A 24,106-nucleotide genomic window follows, 5' to 3' on the forward strand; every position below is an offset into this window, starting at 1 on the left:
CGTTGGAAAGTAATATTAATTAATTGCATTTACAGGTAACTGCATTTTGATATGTCGGCCTATCGAGAAATTGCCCGGTATGGTAGATGGCAAGTACAGTGTACTTTGCTCTGATTTAAATTTTTGCCATCTAAAATAATCGCAACACAGTGCAATAGAAGCTGAGTTTATGCAGTCACTTTTACACATTTAAATGTAATATATTATTAGAATTTTATTCATGCATAATATTTACATACATTAATAAATTAACTGTACATATTTACTGCAGAATGTTTCAATTACAGAAAACACCAACAGACCTGTAAGACTGATCCTTTTAAAATAAGTAGGTTTATCATTTCGAAAGGAGGCTGAAACAACTCAGCAAATATGTAAAATCATCAAGTAATATTTGATACAATGTCTCTTACTGTTGCAGGGTTTATAAAAAATGAACATATGCATCATGTGAAGTAACGTAAATAAGCTGCGATTTTACCCCATTGAATGTGCTCTACTTCCACGAAGCATGCAGGCTCACAATAAAGGTTCAAATCACGATCATTTACATTGTTAATATTGATAATGTACACTAAGACGCATAAACACACACACCACATTCATAATGAGACCTCTTAGCAGAATGAGGAATTGTAAACTTCGGTTACAATCATGAATCTTTCCACTGGAGGCTGCTGTACACCCCTTTTATATAATGCTTTAATATCTTTAATTTCCTCACTAATGTGAATCATCACATTACACCACGATAGAGCACAAGGCACCTGCACAGCTTAATCCGAGGCATTACGCGGGACGGCACAAAACTTTTTATGTCGCTAACTAGTTCTAGCTGGTTGGCTTTGTACCCAACAGAGACCAATACTTCAGGAAACAAAACAGTAATGTAATTACCTTTAGACAAAACAGTGTTAATTCCTGCTATTTTAGTGTTATGACATGGCTTCAGAATATGGGCTATATGGTACCAGCTGAACAGAACACAATATTTAGTTGTTAGTGTACAACAGTTAAATTAGGATGCAAGTACTTGACTTCTCAGTACACAATAACCACATTTATAACCCCAGCACAGATAAAAGCTGTACGTATGCAATCAGAACAGCAACACAACATGCACAGAGCAGAGTCTCAAATGTGGCCCTGTTCACAGTGTGTTTGCTACGCAAATGGGGACACTTGTTTAGTGCTTTACAATTTCCCTCTTCCATCATGTGGTGCTGTCGGATGCTGTGCATGGAGCAACATGGCTGAAAACGGGCGTGCCGACCAAACAAGGCATGGAAAGACATGGATGAAAATTGGTCTAATGCTATTTGTGGCATACCAATCTCAAAAGGCACCTTACACCAGCCACCAATGGAATCCAATGCCCTTCGCTGTCTGACAGCCAGACTCGGGTTTAAGAGCTGACGTCCTGCTCGTCCGACGGGTCTTGTTTGCGCTCTGTCATTCTAGCACATCGTGGGCATGTAGTGGAGTTGTCGTAGTAACAATCCCTACAAGACAAACACAGACACAGTTACCATTCATGAACACTCTTTTGATAATTGACATGTGCCCACTAAACTGCAATAACCCTTTGAAAGTAAAATGCTTAACAAATTTGACAGTGACGAACTGTTAAACAGCCAATGAGATTACACTCGCCACAGCTTTAGCGGTAGGCTAAAGATGGGTGAGAATGTGGCAGCCAGGCTCAGAGAAAGGGTGAGGCAGGGGTCCCTGACCTGTGGAATACCGCAGAGCAGTCGTGGCACACCGACGTGTGGCTGTCGAACGGAAAGAGCACATCTCCCTCCTTGCAAAGCTCACATACGAAACCCTTGGCCTGGCACCTCTGCGAGAGGGAACAGGACAGAGAGAAATGGCTGAAACCCTGCATTATGACTGAGCAGGGAGGTGTAGTGTAGAACGCTGCCCTTCACCCTCCCCCCCAAAATAAGCACAGCCCCCACCTCACAGTCCAGTTTGATGTGCTTGGCAAAGGTGGTGTGGATCTCAGTGAGGGAGCAGCTTAGCCGGCCGCTAGAGATGTCGATGAGGTCCTGCAGGGAGTACATGTCGTCGTTCTCCACAAAGTGCTGCCGGTCTTGAAGCTACAGTGGGAAAAGGGGATGAGGTAAGCACACAGCACTGATATGACAAAGCTGTCTACACATCCTTATGCATTTCATTACTGGGGTCAGGGTAATGTGCAGCTGGGAGGACCGGGAAGAAGCTCCGGAGGAAAAGGACCACATCCTAAGATAGGACCACATCCTCAGATAGGACCACATCCATCAGAGTTTAAATGCATTAAGGTGTTTAAATAGACAGCAACAGGCTTTGATCATCTTTTTCACTTCAGCATGACTCGCTCGGTTATGTTGAATTCATTGTCCGTTAAACAAATAAATCAGTATAACTACATATAGTCATCTTTTCCTATGATTTAAAAAACATTTTTGTAATTGTTCTGATGGCCAGCAGGGGGTGAATCGTAGAACTAGACAATGATTGAAAGGGGTTCATCTGAGTTGTTTTGCCTCTAGGCAAAGTACCTACTATATATTTTTTATAAATACCCAGTCACATGAAAGAGGTCATTATAAAAGCCCTAGATATGGTGGATATTGAAACATTTTTTGCTGAATCACATGACTTTTTAAACGAATTCCTGTAACAGAAACACCAGCAGGTGGCGCTCAATCTAGTCAATTTTCAGAAGCAAAAAAACAATGACTTTCCGCAATCCTTGCATTTTGCTTTCCTTTTATAAAATGGTTGCTGGCATAAGCTGCTGGGGGGGAATAGCCCCTGGTATTGTTTGTTCTTACTGTGACCAGTGGTGACAGCAGGACAAGGTCAGTCACACTAACTAACTAACTAACTAGCTAACACATAGGTATCATACAGTTCTGATCGCAAACAGGACTGACCTGCAGTAGCAGCCTGGCCTCCATGGCCTCCTTGCACGTGATAAAATAGGGCTTCATCAACAGGATGTCCTGCCGTAGTTTCTGTGGGGGACCAGACAGAACTCCATCAGCAAAAGACTAACAAATGCAGCACCACCCTCCAGCCACTCATTCTTCTCAGAACGGCTCCTCCGGGATCTTACTGAAGCCATGTACAAACTCCAGACTAGTGCGATTGGGAACCAGTGGGAAATGGAATATTGATTAGGAGGCTGGCCATTGTAGAGCTCAGCTCATTGCAGTCATTCATAAATAATACCCAGCATGTAGTAAAACGGCGCTAAAGATGAAATTGTATTTTTAAACAGTAAACTGTGTAGAGATGAAACAGTATGAAAATTTAATATTGCAATTATAGTAAACAAAACTATCACAGTTATCAGAATCATCACGGTATTGTTAAAATGTGCTGAAAAAAGTATAGACACAAACAAACCATTTCACCAAGTTTTATATTGAAAGCCACAAATAAAATTAGTACTATGCACTTGTTATTTTAATGTTTATGGAAACGACAACATAGCCTATACCAGGGGTGGGCAAACTTATCCACAAAGCGCTGGTGTGTATGCAGGTTTTTGCTACAACTCCCTAATTGGGTCACTAATTAGAGGACTGATTGGCTGAAGAGTCCTCACACCTGGGTTTGAACAGCTGACCTAAAGGACCTAAAACCTGCACACACACCAGCCCTTTGCGGATAAGATTGCAGAACCCTGGCCTATAGCTTATGGAAACATGAAAACCACATCAAATGAGCGCTGTCACTGCAATCGGCCATGTTTTCACTGGTACTAAACCCATATTGCATGCTATGCCTGTGTACCTGCATCTGGGAGACTTTTGTTAACTTTGGTTGATTCAGCGCCACATTTAAAAAGAAGCGATCAACCACGATTTTCACAATATTTTAAATGTGATACTGTTGGAAATTGTACCATGGTTTGCCATGAAAACCGGTAACCCTTTCACCCCAGAAACCGTGTGGCGATGTCTGCAGGACCGACCCTGATCTCCACTAGTTCCTCCACAAAGTTGAAGAGCAGGGGGTTTATTTCACGTAGCTTCAGGACTGGCCTGGAGATCATGAGGGCTAGGTAGCGCATTGATGAGCGGCACACCTGCATGACAGAAAATCACCAGTCAGGTAACACTGTGTAGCTAGTCTCAGCATGTGCTTGGCATTACAGTTGCTCAGCACTGCGTATATACACATCATCACAGCCAAGCTGCAGTGCACAAAACTCACTGCAGTGAGACTGCCGATCCAATTTTATAGTGTATACCTGCATTATACCAGCAATCTGACCACAATGCTCCTAAATATACTACATGAGTCAATCAGAAAATACTGGACCTACAAGCATCTACAAGCATCATAAGAGCACATGCCAGCAACAGAACCACAATCATTAATGAAGCCCTGTGTGGTTGCATGTCCTCACCCTGACAGAGTGAACAGCAAGATGAAACAAGGATAGATGGCCTGCCCACCTTGCGTGGCTCAAATTCCCAGTTGTGGATGACACGCGCAGGAATGATGGCTGTGTCATTCCAGTGACAGCTGCTGCAGTAGTACTGTCCCGTATAGTCACACTGTCGAGCCTCACTGGGTACGCCCCCTTCAGGCCAAAACAAGTACAATTTCTGTAACACCATTCCTCTTCACTGAGGAGACACTTAAGAACCCAAATAAAATTATCCTTTATTTCAGGCAATGAAATAAATGTTTTCACCTCAGGGATATATAAAATTCAGTCATTTTGCACATTTTGACAGTGAATTAGCATGAAGCAAACTGATTATAGAACTAAATGTTTGTGTGGGGTAGGTGCAGCTTGTGGCGGTAATCAGGGGGATATGGGAGGACAGCAGTGTGTGGAGGTTATGGGGTCTAATAAGGGGGAGATGGGAGGGCAGACGTGGGTAGAATTTGTGGGGGTAATCAGGTTGGAGATGGGAGGGCAGCAGTGTGTGGAGGTTGTGAGGGCAGCAGTGTATAGAGGTTGTGGGGGTAATAAGGGGGAGATGGGAGGGCAGACGTGGGTAGAATTTGTGGGGGTAATCAGGTTGGAGATGGGAGGGCAGCAGTGTGTGGAGGTTGTGAGGGCAGCAGTGTATAGAGGTTGTGGGGGTAATCAGGGGGAGATGGGAGGGCAGCAGTGTATAGAGGTTATGGGGGTAATCAGGGGGAGATGGGAGGGCAGCAGTATGTGGAGCACTGTTATGGAGGTAAACAAGGGGAGGGTGGGGCTGCCGTAACGATGCACTCACTCAGTGACACAGGCGTCCGACACTCGGCACACCTGTAATCCTGTTTGTCCAGCCCCGTCTCAGGGCAGATGTTCAGCTCATACTCAGACTGATGGCTGACCTTGGACCTCACACACGGCTTAGTGATGAGGTTCATGCACTTGCTATGGCAACGGTAGTAACAGCCTTGAAAACACAAGTAAACCATGCATAAGAGATTCACTAACTTGCATACGATGTTCAAATGAGCTCAAATACGAGTATGAGACAATTCCTGGAAGTATGAAATCCTCACAGATGAATGTCTTGATTAATAAACAGATTAATTTTTATTATGCCTTTTATAGCAGATGCAGTCACAGCCCATTAAAAGTTAATGAGGAAAAAAATGGATGCCATAGTTGCTCGGCAACAGCTGGTTTTGTTCAAAATGTTACGGATCGGCCAATAAAATGAGAGCTCAAACGTGGTTCCTGTTGCTTAGGAGCCCTTCCTGACATACCTATTTCTGGCTTTCCTGACATTCGGTCCCACCCAATGATGGCCAGCAGCCAGAAGACCTCACAGCATGTGCAAGGTGCACGCCGTGCCAAGTCTCGCACAACGCAGAGTCAAAGCACGACTCTAATCCCAGAAATGCTATTTTCTGGTCTGTCTGGCCTGGCTGAGCACATAAGCGTATACCGAAAACGGTTGTTTGGCAAATAAAACAAATTCAGCATTCAATCCCAAAGCTAAGGTTCTCAGGATTAAAGAAATTTGTGACACACGTCAATGTACAGTGATTCGGCTTACGTTTTTCTCTATGACAGGTCTTTAGTTTTAATATAGGACTTCCAATAACATACCGATTTCCTCAAAATAACCGTCTGCAACCAAATGATACACTTAAAAAAAAACACTGACTTTGACATGGTTTCAGCCAAACGTTTCCTTGGCACAACTGTTTCCAGCCAAAGAATATTGTATGGGATCCTTCTGAAACGCGTGTCAGTGCAAGGTCAGGTATCCATGCATGCGGAGTTCACTATCAGCAGGTGTATTATAAGCATTTGGTCTTGCACTGTGTCACACAATGCCAGCATGTCACACATCACTGTACCTTCCCCTTAGCCTTTGTTTTGACTGAGAAGTGATTTTCATGCATCTTTTTCTCTTCATTTTTTCGTAAGAAATTTTTGGAGGGTTTTGTTTTGGGGATGGAAAACATAAAATTTTTCCCATTTAAAATAATGGAAATAGGTTGTCAATCTATGTCTTTCTTCCAATTGACTGTGGTTTTTCAGCAACTAATTATTAACGTGAACTGAGAGAAAGCCGTGCTGTTAACCACAGCTGGAAAAAAAATCAGCTTTGCTTCACTGGGCTGAAACGCTGGAAAATACTCTTTAGCATGTGAATATAAGAGGGCTCCGTTAAAAGTGACCAAAGACCCACACACCTGTGCAGGTATACCAGGTCTGAATGAGACCCCAGATAATGGCACTGCACTTGTCGCAGGTCTGCTTCACGCTCTTGCTCTTCTCCTTGGAGAAACGGTGTTCCAGCAGAATTCTGAGGTTGGGTTCATCCTCCTCAGGGTCCTGCAGGGTGACAAAGACCACCAGCACTCAACACACCTCACTGCTACGCTCGGCGCAGACTTCCTTAACCTCACTGCTACGCTCGGCGCAGGCTTCCTTAACCTCACTGCTACACTCAGCGCGGGCTTCTTTAACTTCACTGCTACGCTTGGCACAGGCTTTCTTAACCTCAGTGCTACGCTCGGCGCAGGCTTTCTTAACCTCAGTGCTACGCTCGGGCCAAGCTTCCTTATCCTCACTGCTACGCTCGTCGCAGGTTTCCTTAACCGCACTGCTACACTCGGGCCAAGCTTCCTTATCCTCACTGCTACGCTCGGCGCAGGTTTCCTTAACCACACTGCTACGCTCGGGCCAAGCTTCCTTATCCTCACTGCTACGCCTGGCCCAGGTTTCCTTAACCGCACTGCTACGCTCGGTGCGAGTTTCCTTAACCGCACTGCTACGCTCGGCGCAGGTTTCCTTAACCTCACTGCTACGCTCGGCGCAGGTTTCCTTAACCTCACTGCTACGCTCGGCGCAGGTTTCCTTAACCTCACTGCTACGCTCGGCGCAGGTTTCCTTAACCTCACTGCTACACTCAGCGTGGGCTTCTTTAACCTCACTGCTACGCTCGGCGCAGGTTTCCTTAACCTCACTGCTACGCTCGGCGCAGGCTTCCTTAACCGCACTGCTACGCTCGGCGCAGGTTTCCTTAACCTCACTGCTACACTCAGCGTGGGCTTCCTTAACCTCATTGCTACACTCGGTGCAGGCTTCCTTAACCTCACTGCTATGCTTGGTGCGGGCTTCCTTAATCTCACTGCCAAGGACAGATCAGCGCATTCTCTCACTTTCCTGCTTCCCATCCATGGAGCTGATCTGAAATTATGCAAGTTCTTACAGAATCCAGTGCTGTTTGACTCATATCACAATGCACGTTGCAATCAAAGCACGAGTCTGTCACACTCCACTGACTCAGCCCAGTCTGAGATGCGGTGTCGGCTTGCGGGGGGGAAGTGAATCCAGCTTAGCATTTTAAATGGGGGTGACAAGTCCTGGACTGACAAAAAAGACAACAAGAAAGAGGAACTTGTAAAGCTGAAGCTTGGATGGTTCTAATGATGTTTTGGGTTTGACTATTCACAGATCCAAAGCTTTAGGTCTGAATCAGGTTCAGGTTTCCTATCCTTAACTTGGGCACAGGCTTGCACCAGGTTGTCAATTGCTTCTGACAATCCAATAATAATAATAATGAATCCCTTATTGGCCATTTGCATGAGTATGAGTACAGGTACACTGGAACTCTTCTCTTCACCTGCCCCATCTCACCCTCCATAGCTTGGGGGTCGGAGTGCAGGCTCAGCCAACAGGCGGCTCTCCTGGAGCTGAGGGCTAAGGGCCATGCTCAAAGGCCCACAGACACCTGACCGTTCTGCCAAAGCCGGAGCTTGAACCGGCGACCTTTTGATCAAGGGCACAGACACTTGGCCCACTGCGCCACTCACTGCCGACAGACGTGTGGTCCAGGTTAAGTTGTGATACACTGGCTGTGGTGTGTGGTTATGCATTTGACGACGTGGGGTTGTAACAGCATGCCACCCAAGGCCTACTCCCACCCTACATCCTGCGCTTCCACAGACTGTCTGTCAAGTGCCCCCCCCTTCCTCGAAAGCTGCGCAGGGAGCACATATAAGCTACAACAGGCTTTACCTTCAGCTCTTGCAGCTTGAGGCGAAGGTGGATGAGTTTAACCACGGTATCTTTCTGCTTCTCGGAATGCTCTGGCAGCTCCAGTATCAGCCGCTTACACTCTTCGATCGCCTGCTTCAGCTGCTCGATATCGGACGCCACAAAAGAGTCCTGTGTCACACCCAACACACATCATCAGGGTCACAACACTGACCTGGAGCTTCACCCAGAAAACGCAAATGAACTTACTGGATTTCCATGTGGGCTATAACATACAACAGAGATCTGCTTCAAGTCTCTGATCTATGGAACATTCCAGGAGAGAACCATCTCCTGCACTGTACAGCCAAAAGTACATGGACACCACTTTATCCGACATCTCATTCCGGAACCAAGGGCATTAATGTAAAGTCAGTCCACCCTTTGTCGCTAAAATAGCTTCTACTCTTCTGCAGAGGCCCTTACATTAGGTACTGGAACATTTCTGGTGGGATCTGCTGCCATTTATCTTGGATACTGATGGTGGGTAATCAGGACTCTCGGGCGATTTTGTGTGGCCACTGAACGTTCTCCCAGCTGTTCCCATTTCACGAACAATTCACATGTGGCTTACCAGAGCAGCTCTAGCAGGACAGAAATCTGGCAAAATGACTTTGGACAGATGGCATCCTATGGTGGGGCCATGATGAAAGTCACTAAGCTTTTCTATATCACCGCCTACTGTGCTGCCAGTGTTTGTTACTGGAAACTTCATGGCTTTGTGCTTAATTACACCAATATACCAATGTCAACAATGGATGTGCTTAATTAGCCAATTCACATTTGTACACATTTTTGCCTTGCCTTCAGACTACCTGAAAAATCTACGTTTAAAAGTCTACATTTTAACACCACAGCCTGGTAACAATTTCCCTAATTCGCTATTTAAAAGGAGGAGTCTAAGGAACAATAGTTTGTAGATGGAGTAGCAAGAAATCTTACGGTAAATCTATATTATTTCATTGTAAACCTAAAATTAGCTACATCAAAAGCGTTGAGGCAGTTTGCAAACCCTACAAACTATATTGATGAAGTAATAAAACTGCTACATACAGTCCATGTAAATGTGTGTGCAGACTTGTCTTTTATTTTAATTTTTATATTTTCAAAAAAAAACTTTTGTGTACAATATGTATTTCATTATAAAATCTTATTTGTTACTTTAAGCCCTCCTCTGTTTTAATAACCAACAGCAGCACCGTATAAAGATCTATTTCCGAGCTTCCCAATGGACTGCAGATGAACCATGTACCTCTGAAGGTTAGAAAAACTAACGGATAATAAGATAACTATCTAAATTATGTATTTTTTGTCCCCCGTGGGGTATAAAGGATACTACATTGCTAAGGGAAACCTTTTCTTAAAATAAACAAAAAACATTTCTGAGGTAGGTGCAATTCACATGACAAATTTCATCAAAATCAAAAGTGGCAAAGGCCAGTTGATGAATTAAATTGGAATGATCCGACTCTCCTCTCAAAATTCAAATTAATTAAACGTCAATGAACACAACATCTGTAATAATTATGGTGATTATGCCTGCAAGTGTAATGGTGAGATATTCAACTCTGGTGTTGGATGTGACTATTCATTAAATTACAATAAACCGCTCAGCAGATAACTTGGTGCAGGCACTAATGATTGAACTTCACTGCAGGTGGAGCGGACCATGAGAAATGCTTACAACGGGCCGAGAGAAGTGGTCCTCAGCCAGCCCCAGGTCCATGGCCCGGTCCGAGCTTTGGCTCTTCGCCTCGGAGGAGAACAGGCCCGACTTCACCTCTGCAGGCATGATGGTCAGTGAGAAGTAACAGAATGGACAAGAAACAAGCTAATTAGCAGAGTCACCACAACACATTATAACAAAAGCATCTACATTAAAATACACAATATTATAGACATGTTCAGACATATTCGGTGCAATTCAGTACTGTGTAGATGGCTTAGGACATCAAAGATAATGTTTAAAGCTATTTACCTGGGTATATATATATATATATATATATATAGACACACACACACGATTTTCTTTGGCAGCCTAAAACTTTAGCGCAGTACAGTATAAACATATGAGCATTTTTCAGGGACACCATCAACTGAACTGACAGTATATAATTTAGGTCCAATATATTCAGCTACCTTACTAAACTAGTACACCGCTCTGACATACGGCAACAAAAATGTAGACAACAGGAAGCAGGTATGATCTTAATTAGAAGCACATCTCAAATCTTAAATAATAAATACACGACTGTTAGTCTTCCTCATCTACAAACAAGAGTAAAAAGAAGAATCCAATTGGTAGAAAACAAAAAAATGTAATGTCACGATTATTAAACAATTACATAATGCAGCAGTATATTACAACTCCATACATTCAGTCAAGAAAGAGAACGAAACTTCCAAAGGAACCAGACAAGAAAACCAGAAGAAGGACACATTCCTAGGACAAGAGACGAGGGATCCCGTCTGTATCACAAAAAAATATAAAGAAAATACCTGCATAAATCTCACAATACAGCATGGCTGACCTGGGTGATATGGGACAATCAGATGGTAGCACTAAGTAACAAGCGCAGGAACACACTGTGTTGCAGTTCATAAAGCACCGAATGGTTACACAACTGACCATGTGCTCCACACATGAGGACGAACTTACCGCCTACAATTAGAAGCAACCTTTGACTTGGGGAAAAAAATGAGGAAGCAGTCTTGCTTTCCAATTTCGCTTCACATTTATGCAACCTACCATGGTGAGCACATCATGGACACTTAGACAATGTTGATGGTCTACACAAATACAGATCAGGCTCTAGTCCCGTTCTCATACATTTACAGGTTGGGCCTTGAGCTGTCACGCACCAGGTAGGGGAGGTTCCTTATCCTCCCTGGCACCACCCTCCTCTCCTCTGTCGAAGGGGTTGAGGTGGCCTTGGCGAAAGCGGGCGAGCCTCTCATCATACTCCATCTCTTCAGCTACATCTGCGGAGAGCAGACATTGACCGCTCACCCATATGCATCTCCAACTCTCACGTTACGCTCCTGGAAATTCTGCTGAGTGCCACCTCCCTTCCAGCGCTGCCAACTCTCACGCATCTGGCGTTACACCCACGCTTTGTGACACTCAGTCTCACGAAAGAAATCTTACAGCAAATCTATAGTATTCCATTATAACCATAACATTATGTACCTCAAAAGCGTCGGGCCAGTTTGCGGACCCAACGAATGCATGTAAATACGAGTGCATGTGTGTGCAGACTCGTCCCGAATTGAAATCACACTCCAGATAGCTGCCCGGAGTTTGCAACCCTGCCTTTCACACAGCTATGTTATTGTGTTCATACAATATGGGATTTCAGGAAAACATAGAGTGACGCCCTGGTTACAAAGCACTAAAACTGACTGACAACGTACTGGGCGATGCGCGATGGTTTTTAGTGTATGTGCGTAAAGAAACACGGAGCAGATCACGGGGCGTAAACAAACAGCGCAAAAGCGCCGTCGCTGTGTGCGGGGGGACGGGGGGACAGGGGCCCCGGCGGGGGGGGGGGGGATGCTTAAAAACAACCTGACACAGGATAACAGAAGTCACTGGAAAAATGAGGGAAAATGTCACTGGACGGATGAGGGCAGCTGTCTGTGGATGTAAACAAGGGACGAAACCCGGCCGGCCAGCATTAACTGAAGAGATGCAACCGAACGCTGTCACCCTTTACCCGCTGTTCCTTTATTATAATATATTTCTCTCTCATCTGAATGCACTTCTAACTGGCACATGCATACATTTACTATACAGTGTTAAGCTGGAAAAGGACAATATAATATAAGTCGAATAAACTGTGCAGAAAAGGACGTCGGCACTTTCCGTGGTAAACATATCGGATTGTCGCGCTGCTGGTTTAGTCCTTTCGGGAGCTGACTGACAGTTAGGCAGGTAGTTATGTAAATGCGCGCCGTAGTTACGGTGTGTCACTGTTCCTGCGAAGGCAGTAGTGGATGTTAGCCGCTATCGCTAGCCGCCCCGGTGACGGCAGCAGCCGGCCGCCTCCCACGGTATCAGCGCCAGGTACGGCCGCTGGACTTACCCCATTAGTGTTTCGCCATACAGCCAAAACTGGAAGACATTTGTACTTCTCCACCTACTAAAAACAGCAACCGTGCTTTTAATTGCAGAGCCGCCGCTGGTTCTGGTATTCATTTAAGGAGCTGCGAATTGCGGTGACGGAAGACGCGTTTCTATGGTGGACGCCGCTGGTGGGGATGCCGCTTCGGTGCTGCCCTCTAGTGTACGGACTCGTGCAGCGATGGGGACGGAGAGCTCACCCCCCCCAAGCTAACACCACGCTGCTTCGTTATAGTAGACTGATTATAATACAGCATTTATATTCATATCTCCTTTCAGATATATGCAGTTCCATTACCCGGGAATGTAGCTCCTCTTCTTAATCTATGTAAAAATGTAATTATTCCAGTGTTGCACTTAGGAAGCATCTGGCCAACTGAATGTATTATTCATGATCCCCAGTGTCTTACGTGAGCATGAAAATCTTTTATCAGATTTCAGCTATTACCATTGAAAGCCTTCTAAGGCTTAATGGATTCGGACTACAGAAGTAATGAGACACTGAGTGTGAGAGGAGCTCCTCAGCTTTGAGGCTACCTTAACAGAAACTTGAATGGTTACTGGTTGGGTGGACATAGCTGTCTGCCAAGATTCTGAGAGGGAACTATATGATTATGATTTGAGAAAACAGAAGAAATTATTACTAGTTTTTATTGTGTTACTCTTAATTTGCACATGTTCTAATATTAAATTGTGTTTTTTATTCTAATCCAAAGTACACTTGCTACCCAGATAAACAGCTTTAAACATTTCTTTGGACTGCCTAAGACTTTTGCACAGTACTGTAGTATCAAGGGTGCCGTAAAGGGGGGGAAAGTTAGGATGATTCCAAAGGCCCCAGGAGCCCTAAAAATGTTTTTGGAACATAATTGGATTTGTCTGGGTTGGGTGCCCAAAATCTCTAGCCATGCCCCTGTATTGTACACTAACTCTAAATTAAGTCTGTTTTTTAAAAAAAAAAAAAAAAAATAGAATAAAATAAATAAATAAATACTAGAACTCGTGGCCATAAGTGGAAATTAACTGGAGAATATTTTAAAACGAATTTGAAGAAGAACTTCTTTGCACAGCGTGTAGTCAGAGTATGGAAAAGTCCTCCTGCTAGTGTAGCACAAGCTAAAACCCTGGGTTCCTTTAAATCAGAGCTAGAAAAGATTTTAATAACTCTGAGCTATTAGTTAAGTTCTTCCCAAACGAGCTTGATGTGCCAAATTACCTCCTCTCGTTTGTAAATTTCTTATGTTCTTAAAACTATTTAATTATTTAATTTTTTTCCCTCCAAACATTATAAAATTAAGATTTTGAATATCCCCCATAGTTCGCTCTTTTCACTTGTTTCCAGTATCCAGGCTTTTTGGAAGCCAGATGCTCTTTTGCCTTCTGGCAGATGAACATCTTGGACAGGAGGACCAACAGAAAGGTTTAGAATGCGGATGCAGGAGAATGAAGACGCCACTTAGTACTGGAGCAGCAAAAGATGAATCGTCCACAGCTGGTCCCTGGGCCTCCGGGGATGCTGGCTTCATCATCATAGAGACATCAATAATTAAACATCCTCAAAGCTGGGAGATGAAGAAAAAGCCCCAGGAGACTCCACAGGCTGATAGAACATTAGATTTCATCGGATTCTAACCGCCTTGTCACTTTGGTACTGATTGTAATCATTATCATATAAATACCAGATGTTAAATATTTATGATCAAAATATGCTCCAGGATTGTCTACTCTGGAGTATTTATGGATATTGGCAGAGACTGGATATTACTGTAGGAAAACGTCGAACATTCAGAAACCTGCTGAATAAAATCTGAACCCAATAGAACTACTACTGCTAACCACTGGGGTTTATGTAATTCAGTGAAGACACTCTGTCACTCTGTCCTTGTGCCTAAACCATCAGAACTTTTGGACAGTTTGTGTCTTTTTTCTCGAACATCTCTTGTGGCTACAACACAGCAGCTAAATTAACCCGAAAAGATTTTCTGTCCTTATGAAAAGCACACAAAGTGGCACAGAGCCTTGTGACTCAACGGCTCCTTTTCACACAGAAAAATACATTAACCACATCCTGCCCTCCACCCCCAGCTCGGCTACGTGTCAGTCTCCAATGGGCTGAATTAGGCTGACGAATGATAATGAGCGACACATAATTCATGAGCTTTATCAAGGGTTATAATTGGTCAGCTCCTGCCATCGATGGAAGTATGTGGGATGTGTGCATGTATTTATTCAAAATCAAGAGGTCAGTAAGGAATTCCAAATAATGTTTCAGACACAACGGGTCATCAGCTAACAGTTAATTTATATTCGCAGCATGAAAAAAACTGGGGAAGGGCACTTGGGCGTTTATAAAAAGAGCCAATTGTGTCCTTGAGATAAAGATGTTATAGAGTATGGAGGCCATCTTACCCGTGACTTTTCATGACCAGTCACGTAAAGGCTGTCTGCATCAAAGAGCTTCAGGCCAATGGCGTTCCTATTATAAATGGTGGCTTTGTTCGTAATTACAATAACAGTTAGAGTCACATCGTGATCAGCCTTGTCCCTGGTTCTGAGGAAAGATCAGAAACTACAAGAATGTCCTTGCTTCAAGCCAAAACTGCTTCCCATTACCGCGGCACAGCCCAGACAGGCATCACCTCTGGGAGCACTGGTATTTTTATCTTTTATCTGTGTTATAAATCCTCATGGGATTATATCTGTCCATCATTATTCTCGTTAGATATCACCGAAAATAACTACTTAAAATCAAGGGGAAATGAAGCGTGAGGAAACTTTGAGATAATGACAACAAAAGAATCGAAAGCCGTTAAAACATATCCATTCTTTGTGAAATGTTTCTTTATTTAGCACATTTTGACTAAATAGCCCATTTGGGAAATTCCTAAAAGACTCCCAGCAGGTCAAGGAATACCAGTGAGATGTAAGTGAACTAGTAACTGCTGCAGAGTGTTAGCAGCCAAACTCTAATAGGAAAAGGTATGTAGAGAGCTATGGGACTGGGGGGGTGACTGAGCCCCATTTGCTCTTCAGGGGAGCATCAATTACTTCTAAAATGTTCACTTTTGACCCTGCACCTCAGATTCCTCTTCATCATCTTCGTACATCTCCCCTTCCTCCTCGGCAGTGGCGTCCTGGTACTGCTGATACTCGGATACCAGGTCGTTCATGTTGCTCTCCGCCTCGGTGAACTCCATCTCATCCATGCCCTCGCCAGTGTACCAGTGCAAGAAGGCCTTGCGGCGGAACATGGCGGTGAACTGCTCGGAGATGCGCTTGAAGAGCTCCTGGATGGCCGTGCTGTTGCCGATGAAGGTGGACGACATCTTGAGGCCGCGGGGTGGGATGTCGCAGACGGCAACCTTGACGTTGTTGGGGATCCATTCCACGAAGTAGCTGCTGTTCTTGCTCTGGATGGCCAGCATCTGCTCGTCCACCTCCTTCATGGACATGCGGCCACGGAACACAGTGGCCACGGTCAGGTAGCGGCCATGGCGGGGGTCACAGGCCGCCATCATGTTCTTGGCATCAAACATCTGCTGGGTGAGCTCAGGCACAGTGAGGGCGCGGTACTGCTGGCTGCCCCGAGCCGTGAGTGGGGCAAAGCCGGGCATGAAGAAGTGCAGGCGTGGGAAGGGCACCATGTTGACAGCCAGCTTGCGCAGGTCTGCGTTCAGTTGGCCGGGGAACCGGAGGGAAGTCGTCACCCCGCTCATGGTGGCCGACACCAAGTGGTTCAGGTCCCCGTAAGTGGGCGTGGCCAGCTTCAGGGTGCGGAAACAGATGTCGTAGAGAGCCTCGTTGTCGATGCAGTAGGTCTCGTCTGTGTTCTCTACCAACTGGTGGATGGACAGTGTGGCGTTGTAGGGCTCCACCACTGTGTCAGACACTTTGGGGGAGGGCACCACGCTAAAGGTGTTCATGATGCGGTCGGGGTACTCCTCACGCACTTTGCTGATCAGCAGCGTGCCCATGCCCGAGCCGGTGCCCCCGCCCAGGGAGTGGGTGAGCTGGAAGCCCTGCAGACAGTCACAGTTCTCACACTCCTTCCTCACCACGTCCAGCACCGAGTCCACCAGCTCCGCCCCCTCTGTGTAGTGCCCCTTGGCCCAGTTGTTGCCAGCCCCACTCTGGCCTGTAGAGATACAATAACCGCACTCATGACCATATTTATTTCAGATAAACAATGGTAAAGTGTGACTGAATATTCCTCTGAAGACAATGACGTCGTTAATACCTGTCTATTAAACAGAATGCCCGCTGGTATTTGATGACAAAGCTCAGACATTGTCTCTCTGAGGTCATGAAAGATCCTTGAGCATCTTTCGAAAGAGCTGGGGAGGTACCCAAATGCCCTGGCTAAAATTGCCCACTGTGGCCCTATCAAATCTGGCCTCCTAATCATCCCCTGTATCTGATTGGTCAGTTCACTCCTGCCCCTTTACCACCTTAGCTACTGTGTGAGTGTACTGGTGCAGAATGGCTGCTGTCACATCACCCAGGTGGGGGCTATACAGTGGTAGTGCCTGAAGTGGCTCCCCATTGGTTCTGGAAAGTGCTTTGAGTTTCATGAAAAATGCTATATAAATGTAACATTCATCCATTCCTCAATCTGTCCATCAATTCATTCGCCATTCATTCATTCATTCAGCTGAAATACCTAACTGTTCTGGCACTGTTACAGTAGGTCGGACCTAGTAAAAAATAGTCAAAGTAGGATTACCAGTCATAATGCTGAATTCAGCTGTTCTGCTCTTTGGAGCCATACGTTACTATGTTTACAGTTGAAAAGCATGAAAGCAGCTTCACTGCAGGATCTCAGAATGGGTGGATTAAAGTCACCAATCACTCCAGGGTTCGGCTATGAAATGGTGCAGTCAAGGAGAAGCGCCGCTCCGAAGTTGGTTTGCTCAACCCTCAATCCTGCCAGCCTTCAAATACTAGGGCACCTATTTCGCTTGGCATACATGCATATGTAGAGCAATGGGGGTGGTACATCAGCTCAGTCTAAAGACATGTAGTTTGCAGCTGGAGTCTCTGAGCTTCTGCTCTGGGTGGCCCTGCCGTGTGTCCTGTGTTTCTGCGGTAAAGGTGCCAGACTCACCACAACCATGCATTAGCTAAGCAGTTCTGATAAATCAAATAATATAGATCAGTATTGGATATACAGTGAGACCACTGACATGACATAAATCCAGGACGGAAATATTCAGAGGAAAACTTGTGTTTGCAAGTCGGTGCCTTTAATGTGAGATCAGGGTCTCGGCCACAGGGGGCGCTAATGTCACAGCACAGCCTACCCAAATGGATGTAACCCAAGCAGTGATACTTCTTGAGTGCCTGAAAGAGGCCAACGGGTCAACAGGACCTGAGGCGCAGAACTCCACTAACCAAAGATGAAGTTGTCCGGTCTGAACAGGTGACCGAAGGCTCCAGACCGAACACTATCCATGGTGCCGGGTTCCAGGTCCACTAGGATGGCCCTCGGCACATATTTGGAAGCTGGAGGAAGAATTGACAAGAACAGAGTACAAATTACTTCAAGGATCACACTGCCACAATTACTCTGATAATCTTATTCCTCTTATGTCTATGCTATAAACTAATCTAATTAATGTGATCATTTTCAACATATTACTATTATGAAGTAAATAGCATACAGTATTACCCTATTGTAAAATGTTATACAGAAACATTTTGATGTTAGTTTGAATACAATCGGAAATTTCCCATTCATATCTATGGATATTTTGTAAGAGACTATGAGTATGGGTGGATGGATATTTCATTTGCATGCTCTGTTTGTTTGCTCCTTACCCAGGATAGAAAGATTATTCTTCCCCAGTCCTTTGTCTAAGCTTGGTAAATATACAATAATTACTCGTTTAATGTGTTTCAAGACCCATGGTACTTGGGGTTGCGAGGACTATTAATCGCTGCCTTATGGCAATGGAAAGAGAACAACATATTTAATAAGAAGCATCAAGCCAGTCTTTAATGAACAGCATCTGATAATAAACCTCATGGTCGGTTTCAAAGCCTCACTTCTGTTGTCACTGGAAGTAACAGTGGAATATCATGTTACAGGTAATAGGCAGGAGAAAGGATGCAGTCAGCAGGCACTGGAAGCTGCTGGGTTGGTAATTTAAGAGTGATGATGCAGGTCTCTGACAGACCTCAGGCAGACGTGTGCCGCCCGGCTGGGACGCTGTCACTCACACGAGGCCTCGTTGTAGTAGACGCTGATCCTCTCCAGCTGGAGGTCGGAATCTCCCACATAGTTCCCAGTGGGGTCGATCCCATGTTCATCACTGATCACCTCCCAAAACTGTGAAAGAAAAGGGCGCACAGCATGAGTACCTCTGCTGATGACTGCGGCTTCACACGCTTAAAAACAGCGAGGTTTGGATATAAACTGCAAATACTCACAACAGACCTAAACTTAGACTGAATCCAGCGCACACTCTATATAATTTAACGATGAGCGTGATATCACTTACTTTAATTTACAACCAGACTTACAGCTACTGTTTCTATAGTCCTTAATTATAACGGGATAAAAGACTTAGCTGAGCGAAACTGGAAAGTGATTGTTTGTCATTGTTGACAGACGATAACAAACTGTGTTCCCTTAATTTAACCCATAAGTAATATAGCAATGGGTAGCCATTATTTAGCACCTGTTTGGGGGGGGGTGTATCTTGCTATTTGGGGATTCAAACCAGCAACCTTTCAATCATAAGGACGCTTCCCTTCATCAAAGGTCAGAATCCGCATATTTTTGTTTGCAAGACTATTTGTCGGGACACAATAACAAAAACATGACACAGGGAATTGGAGCCCATTGCTCTAGTCAGTCGTAAAATAGGCTTGCTTGCTGCATCACTATGGGAACACACGGTCTCTTGTAGAATCTTTTCCAGGCAATTTTATATGCCCTCTTCTCCTACGGTGCTTCATGCCAGCGGTTGTCTGCGGTTGGCAGTCTTCCTTCTGGTCTTTTTTGTTCCTTTTTTTTGTTACCTCACATTTTGTTTGGCCTTTTTCAATGTGTCCAGTAATGATAAGTGTCTGAGCCAGCAGCCCGGTAAACATTTTCCTAAAACTGATCTGTCTGAATAAATACGCAGATGTAGCTGGGTTCGTTCTGGGGCTGAGTACATGCTCTATGCACAAGGTGACCTTTACAGTTTTCCCACACTTTTGCAACACATTTGCGTTTCATAAAAAAATCAGCACATCCTAACACCAATCTGGCATGAAACAGAGCGATTAAAAGAACGTGAAGTATCACATGTCCTTCCTTTATTTGGGTTGGACATCAGACCTCTACAAAAACAATCCGTTCCAAGGGGTTTTGCAGATCTGATAAATAGGGAAGGTTAATGTACACGGCATTTAGCCTGACAAACGCGGTGGGCTAAGGTCCAAGCAGCTCATTAATAGGCCATGACAAAGCAAACCCGAGTTTTCCTGCAAAGGGGGGGCATTGACAATTCACTGACAGTCCACCTCACCTCCCCCACCCTCCAAAGCAATCTATAACAGTCTCCTCCTTCCTCACAGAGTGGTTTCCACTGAACAATGCTACAGCTTCACCTCCATCCAGCCCCCCCCCCCCCAGCACTGCTGCCCCCACCAGGGCTGATGTCAGAGTGTGCTCCAGCATGCTGATTATCATCTCTGGGTCCCACCACCCTCCAGCACAGATGCTATCCTGTATCTAAATTGGTAATTAGGATGCCATTTTGGGTTCACATTACTTAGTCACTTCTGCTGGCTGTAGCAGGTGCACCAAAGGAGATTAGATTGTGGAGATGGTGGGGGTGTGGGTGGGGGTGGGCGTCCTTCTCCTTCCCCTTCACATGTACAGGCTGTTTTTTTTTTCTCCTTTGCCTTCGAACCCAAGCACGAGGCATGTGGACGTGTGTGTGTGACCTGCAGGGTAATCTGTGCTCAGATGGAGAAACAACGATGTGGCAGATGTGCAGTGCTGAACTGGCTTCTACAATTTCCATCAAGCTGAGACCATGATGTCATTCCATTATGTCATCCAGCCCCCCCCCCCCCCGCCCCTTTTCCCAAAAGATTCCCCCTCCAAAAAAAAAATCCCCCTAAATGGGTGAAGACCTCAATCCCCCCCAGTGTTCAAACCAAAGTTACACCCCTGCTATAGACAAACGATGGAATGTACCACGGTACTGTGCCTTTCAGGGGGCACATGGCCAGCTTCTCAAAGAGGACTTTCGGTGAAGTGTATGCTGGTTTTCTGGAATCTCTGCTTCTCCTTCTGTGCAGATTTTTTTTTCTAACAGAACAAGCTTTTCCGACCCCCCCCGCACCACTGAATCAGCTCTAGTTGTCACGCGTCAGAGTTCCCCCCTGATTTCTGCAGAATGGGCAGTTCCCTTTGTGCTCTTCCAGCAGCCCAGCCCCCCACATTTCTCCTCTGCCTCCCCCCACCCAGCAGTGACTGACAGCTGCGATGCATGTGAAGCCACCTAGAAGGAGCCAGTCGCTCCACCCTACATGCATCTTACCCCGGTCCCTGCAAGACCCTCCAATGCACGACCCCCATCCTGCACGTCCCTCCCCCCACCCCGTGTTACGGTGACATGACTGTGCATTTTCACAAAGCGGCATGGAGACTGACATGCATTGATTCATGCTGAAATTGCACCCCCCCCCCCCCCCCCCCCGAGAAGGTCCCAACAGACCAATGAGATGCCTAGCATATGCCACGTCCCATACAGAAATCAATACGACTGCCTTACAATCTGCCGACAGGGAGAGGAAATCAGGCAGAGCTTTTAATGCTGGGGATCCCATTCTTCGTGGCTAATATTTATTAAATGGCATCAGCATGTGAGATGCTTCAGTTGCCATTTTGCGTACCTGTCAAGTGCTGTTACCTTCCCACTGCAATTCAGTCCATTTAAAAATGCTGCATTTTTTAATGATTTAATTCATTTCTGGTGGATGTTTGCCGAATGCATTTTAAAGCCACACACAGAGTCTAGAATGAAAAAGCAGTAAGACCCTGAAATGCTGAAGAGATTTTAGCTAGTATCACCATTTGTGAGGCTCATCGCTGTCCTTGAGTTGGGGTCATTAACCCACTAAGTGGCTGCTGGGCTGGTTGAAACAATAGATCAAGTCAGATGCCAAGTCCATCCTGGGCGCAATTTATCAGTGCTGGTGTAAAGTGGGCCAAACTGAGTTCAGTTCACGTACAAGAATTGGTGTCCCTGCTGATATAAATTACATTATTAAAATACTCTTATAAACTGATTTTGCTCTTATTCTACAATGCGAAAACCTTTACGTTTGTCACTTGGGTTAAACTGGAGGGTTTGGTTCAAACTGCATGCAATAGAATTGCATCTATTTGTCATCTGTAAGGAAATCGGCGATGGTACTTTGACAGAGGAGAAGCTGTGGCAGCAGGCATGGAAGATGAGACCCAGAGACAATGGTATGTGCTTAAAAATAAAAGAGGGCCATTTCTACTGCAACTGACCAGTACAATAGAAAAAAATCAACTAACTCAAGCCAAATGAAACAGACTGAAAGGGTTAACCCCCCCCCCCAGCACCTAAAATTTGCCGTTATCTAATGACGTGCATTAGAGTTGCTATACTGCAGGAGTTACAGAAAATCTATTTGCGGGACTGGTGTGGTTGTGGAAGAATAACATGGCAGCTACTGCGATGGAATAGCTTCCTTTTCTTAAAAACCCTTTTCAATGAAAATGCTGCATGCATTTCTTATTAGGCAAGTATAAGGCACAAATTAAAAAAAAAAAAACGTAAATTCAAGTGGGCGACGCTGTTTCTCGCTCCAAGGGTGAGTCATGCATGAAATGCTTGCAAACGGAGAGTAATTTCTCATCTGCAATGATAATCACGGCTGTAATTGCAGGATGGCAGTGTGCCTCGTTCCTAGCGAGAGGGATGAATGAGCAGAATGTGTCCTGCTGCCGGATGGTGGCAGTTGCTGACCGGACCGGCGGCTTTGTTCGCAGTCTGCAGTCTGAGGGTGTGGCATGTGGCGACTGACACTGCTGAAGCCTTTCCGCATTTAAGTACACGTTCAGCTTTAACATTTCATTTTCATTCCTTTAACTGTTTAACAAACTTTCTAGGCACAGCTCAGCTGCGCTTGCACTTTTTCTGCTCGGTTTTAATTAATGTATAATACGGAAACTCCACGCCCCACATTTTTCCTTTCATAAACTTTAAAAATGTTCCGCTGTTTCCATGAATCCGGCAATATTCCCTTTACTTCAGTCAGACTGTCTGCATCGCGGGGCGTGGTTATATATTTCAGACCGCAGTTTAACTGGAGTCAGTCAGTGGCAGTCTACGGCACACCGTCAGGCAATGCAATCAAAGTCGTAATTTCCACAGCATTAACTTATGTCTTGTTATCCTCGTCCACAATGTTATCGCTCTTTCTAGAACAAGTTATGCTTACTGTCGCCCAACTATTATAACAGGCAGATCTATAGAAGAGTGATAAAAAGTCGGGACACTTCATTTACATTATTATGAATGCAAAGTAATGCATATTAAATTAACGACTGAATTTTCATCTGTAATGGTTTTTACCTTGGCTCCAATCTGATTGCCACACTGGCCAGCTTGAATGTGAACAATTTCTCGCATCCTTTCCCTCTGTCCTGTGTGATTCCTGCGAGTGTGAAGGAGGAAATACGGGTCTGAGGTAAGCCGTCGGCAGAAGGCTCGCTATGCACCGACCGGAGGGTTTTATAGCGAGCTGCCGCCGCTGCGCCGCACTGCCTCACAAAAGAGGATGCTGATTCTCCTGGGCGGGTGACGTCACCCGCCCAGGAGACCGGCGAGGCTCTGACCAATGAGAGGCCGGCCAGCGCCGCGCTGCGAAACCTCTGCGGTTCCGGCAGCATCAGCACCGACGGGCCGCGGGGCAGCGCTTCAGGTATTCATTGTATAGCTAGATTGCTAATGGAGGGGCTGATCAATTCTTATATATATATATATATATATAAGAATACACACACATATAACAAATAAATATATAAATAATACATAAATTATGATGCACATTTTTGCTGCATATTCTACATCTCTGAAGTAGTTCAGATCCATCCATCTTCCGACTGTATATCCTGGGCGCTCGGGGCTAGAGCCTACTATAAAGAGTACAAGGCATAAGGTACACCTTGAAGGCTTTACGAACAAGCACACACACATACTTAGAAATAATCAACCTGGCATTAACCTAACTACATGTAATTTACCTAGTTTGCCCCCATTAAAGCAAGAAATATTACTAAAATCTTGGAGTTGCATAACCCCATTGAAATAACTGTAAGGCGAAATCAGAAAAAAAGAGTTGTAGGTGAAACATACAGAAGAGCGCTGTTTTATGAATTTTTAATTTGTCGCTACGGAAGCTGCCATTTTCGTGTCAATAAGGAATTAAGCATTGATTCC

The 24,106-nt window shown here is 45.0% G+C and overlaps 2 protein-coding genes across 5 annotated transcripts; both read right to left on the reverse strand.

Annotated features, from left to right (window-relative positions):
• Positions 1-194: 194 nt before the first annotated feature.
• Positions 195-12,762, reverse strand: def8 (differentially expressed in FDCP 8 homolog). Of its 4 annotated transcripts, none has more exons than XM_049031387.1 (12): positions 12,592-12,762; positions 11,369-11,488; positions 10,191-10,288; positions 8,489-8,608; positions 6,658-6,799; positions 5,238-5,402; positions 4,458-4,585; positions 3,971-4,084; positions 2,925-3,005; positions 1,962-2,102; positions 1,734-1,843; positions 195-1,502 (listed from the first exon to the last, which is right to left on the reverse strand). In XM_049031387.1, exons 2-12 carry the CDS (start codon positions 11,472-11,474, stop codon positions 1,406-1,408), a joined length of 1,302 nt encoding a protein of 433 aa, XP_048887344.1. In that variant the 5' UTR covers positions 11,475-11,488; positions 12,592-12,762; the 3' UTR covers positions 195-1,405. The 4 variants fall into 4 exon arrangements, with proteins under 4 accessions (XP_048887344.1, XP_048887342.1, XP_048887343.1 ...); XM_049031385.1 differs by having other exon boundaries at positions 8,489-8,638; positions 12,592-12,761; XM_049031386.1 differs by lacking the exons at positions 11,369-11,488; positions 12,592-12,762 and adding an exon at positions 11,006-11,348.
• Positions 12,763-15,452: 2,690 nt separating this feature from the next.
• Positions 15,453-23,440, reverse strand: LOC125751801 (tubulin beta-3 chain). The gene is made up of 4 exons (XM_049031080.1): positions 23,240-23,440; positions 18,849-18,957; positions 18,021-18,131; positions 15,453-16,764 (listed from the first exon to the last, which is right to left on the reverse strand). The coding sequence occupies exons 1-4, from the start codon at positions 23,294-23,296 to the stop codon at positions 15,689-15,691; spliced, it is 1,353 nt and encodes a 450-aa protein (XP_048887037.1). The 5' UTR covers positions 23,297-23,440; the 3' UTR covers positions 15,453-15,688.
• Positions 23,441-24,106: the final 666 nt, after the last annotated feature.

Source organism: Brienomyrus brachyistius, chromosome 11, assembly GCF_023856365.1.
Source record: "Brienomyrus brachyistius isolate T26 chromosome 11, BBRACH_0.4, whole genome shotgun sequence".
NCBI lineage: Eukaryota > Metazoa > Chordata > Actinopteri > Osteoglossiformes > Mormyridae > Brienomyrus > Brienomyrus brachyistius.

Coding starts and splice junctions, on each gene's coding strand:
- def8 (XM_049031384.1), bottom strand. CDS start 11,138: ATGGTCAGTTGTGTAACCATTCGGTGCTTTATGAACTGCAACACAGTG. Junction 6,800..8,488: donor TCAAGCTGCAAGAGCTGAAG/GTAAAGCCTGTT, acceptor GTCACCCTGCAG/GACCCTGAGGAGGATGAACC. Junction 1,844..1,961: donor ACATCAAACTGGACTGTGAG/GTGGGGGCTGTG, acceptor TCCCTCTCGCAG/AGGTGCCAGGCCAAGGGTTT.
- LOC125751801 (XM_049031080.1), bottom strand. CDS start 23,296: ATGCGAGAAATTGTTCACATTCAAGCTGGCCAGTGTGGCAATCAGATT. Junction 18,132..18,848: donor CTACTACAACGAGGCCTCGT/GTGAGTGACAGC, acceptor TTCTTCCTCCAG/CTTCCAAATATGTGCCGAGG. Junction 16,765..18,020: donor ACCGGACAACTTCATCTTTG/GTTAGTGGAGTT, acceptor GTATCTCTACAG/GCCAGAGTGGGGCTGGCAAC.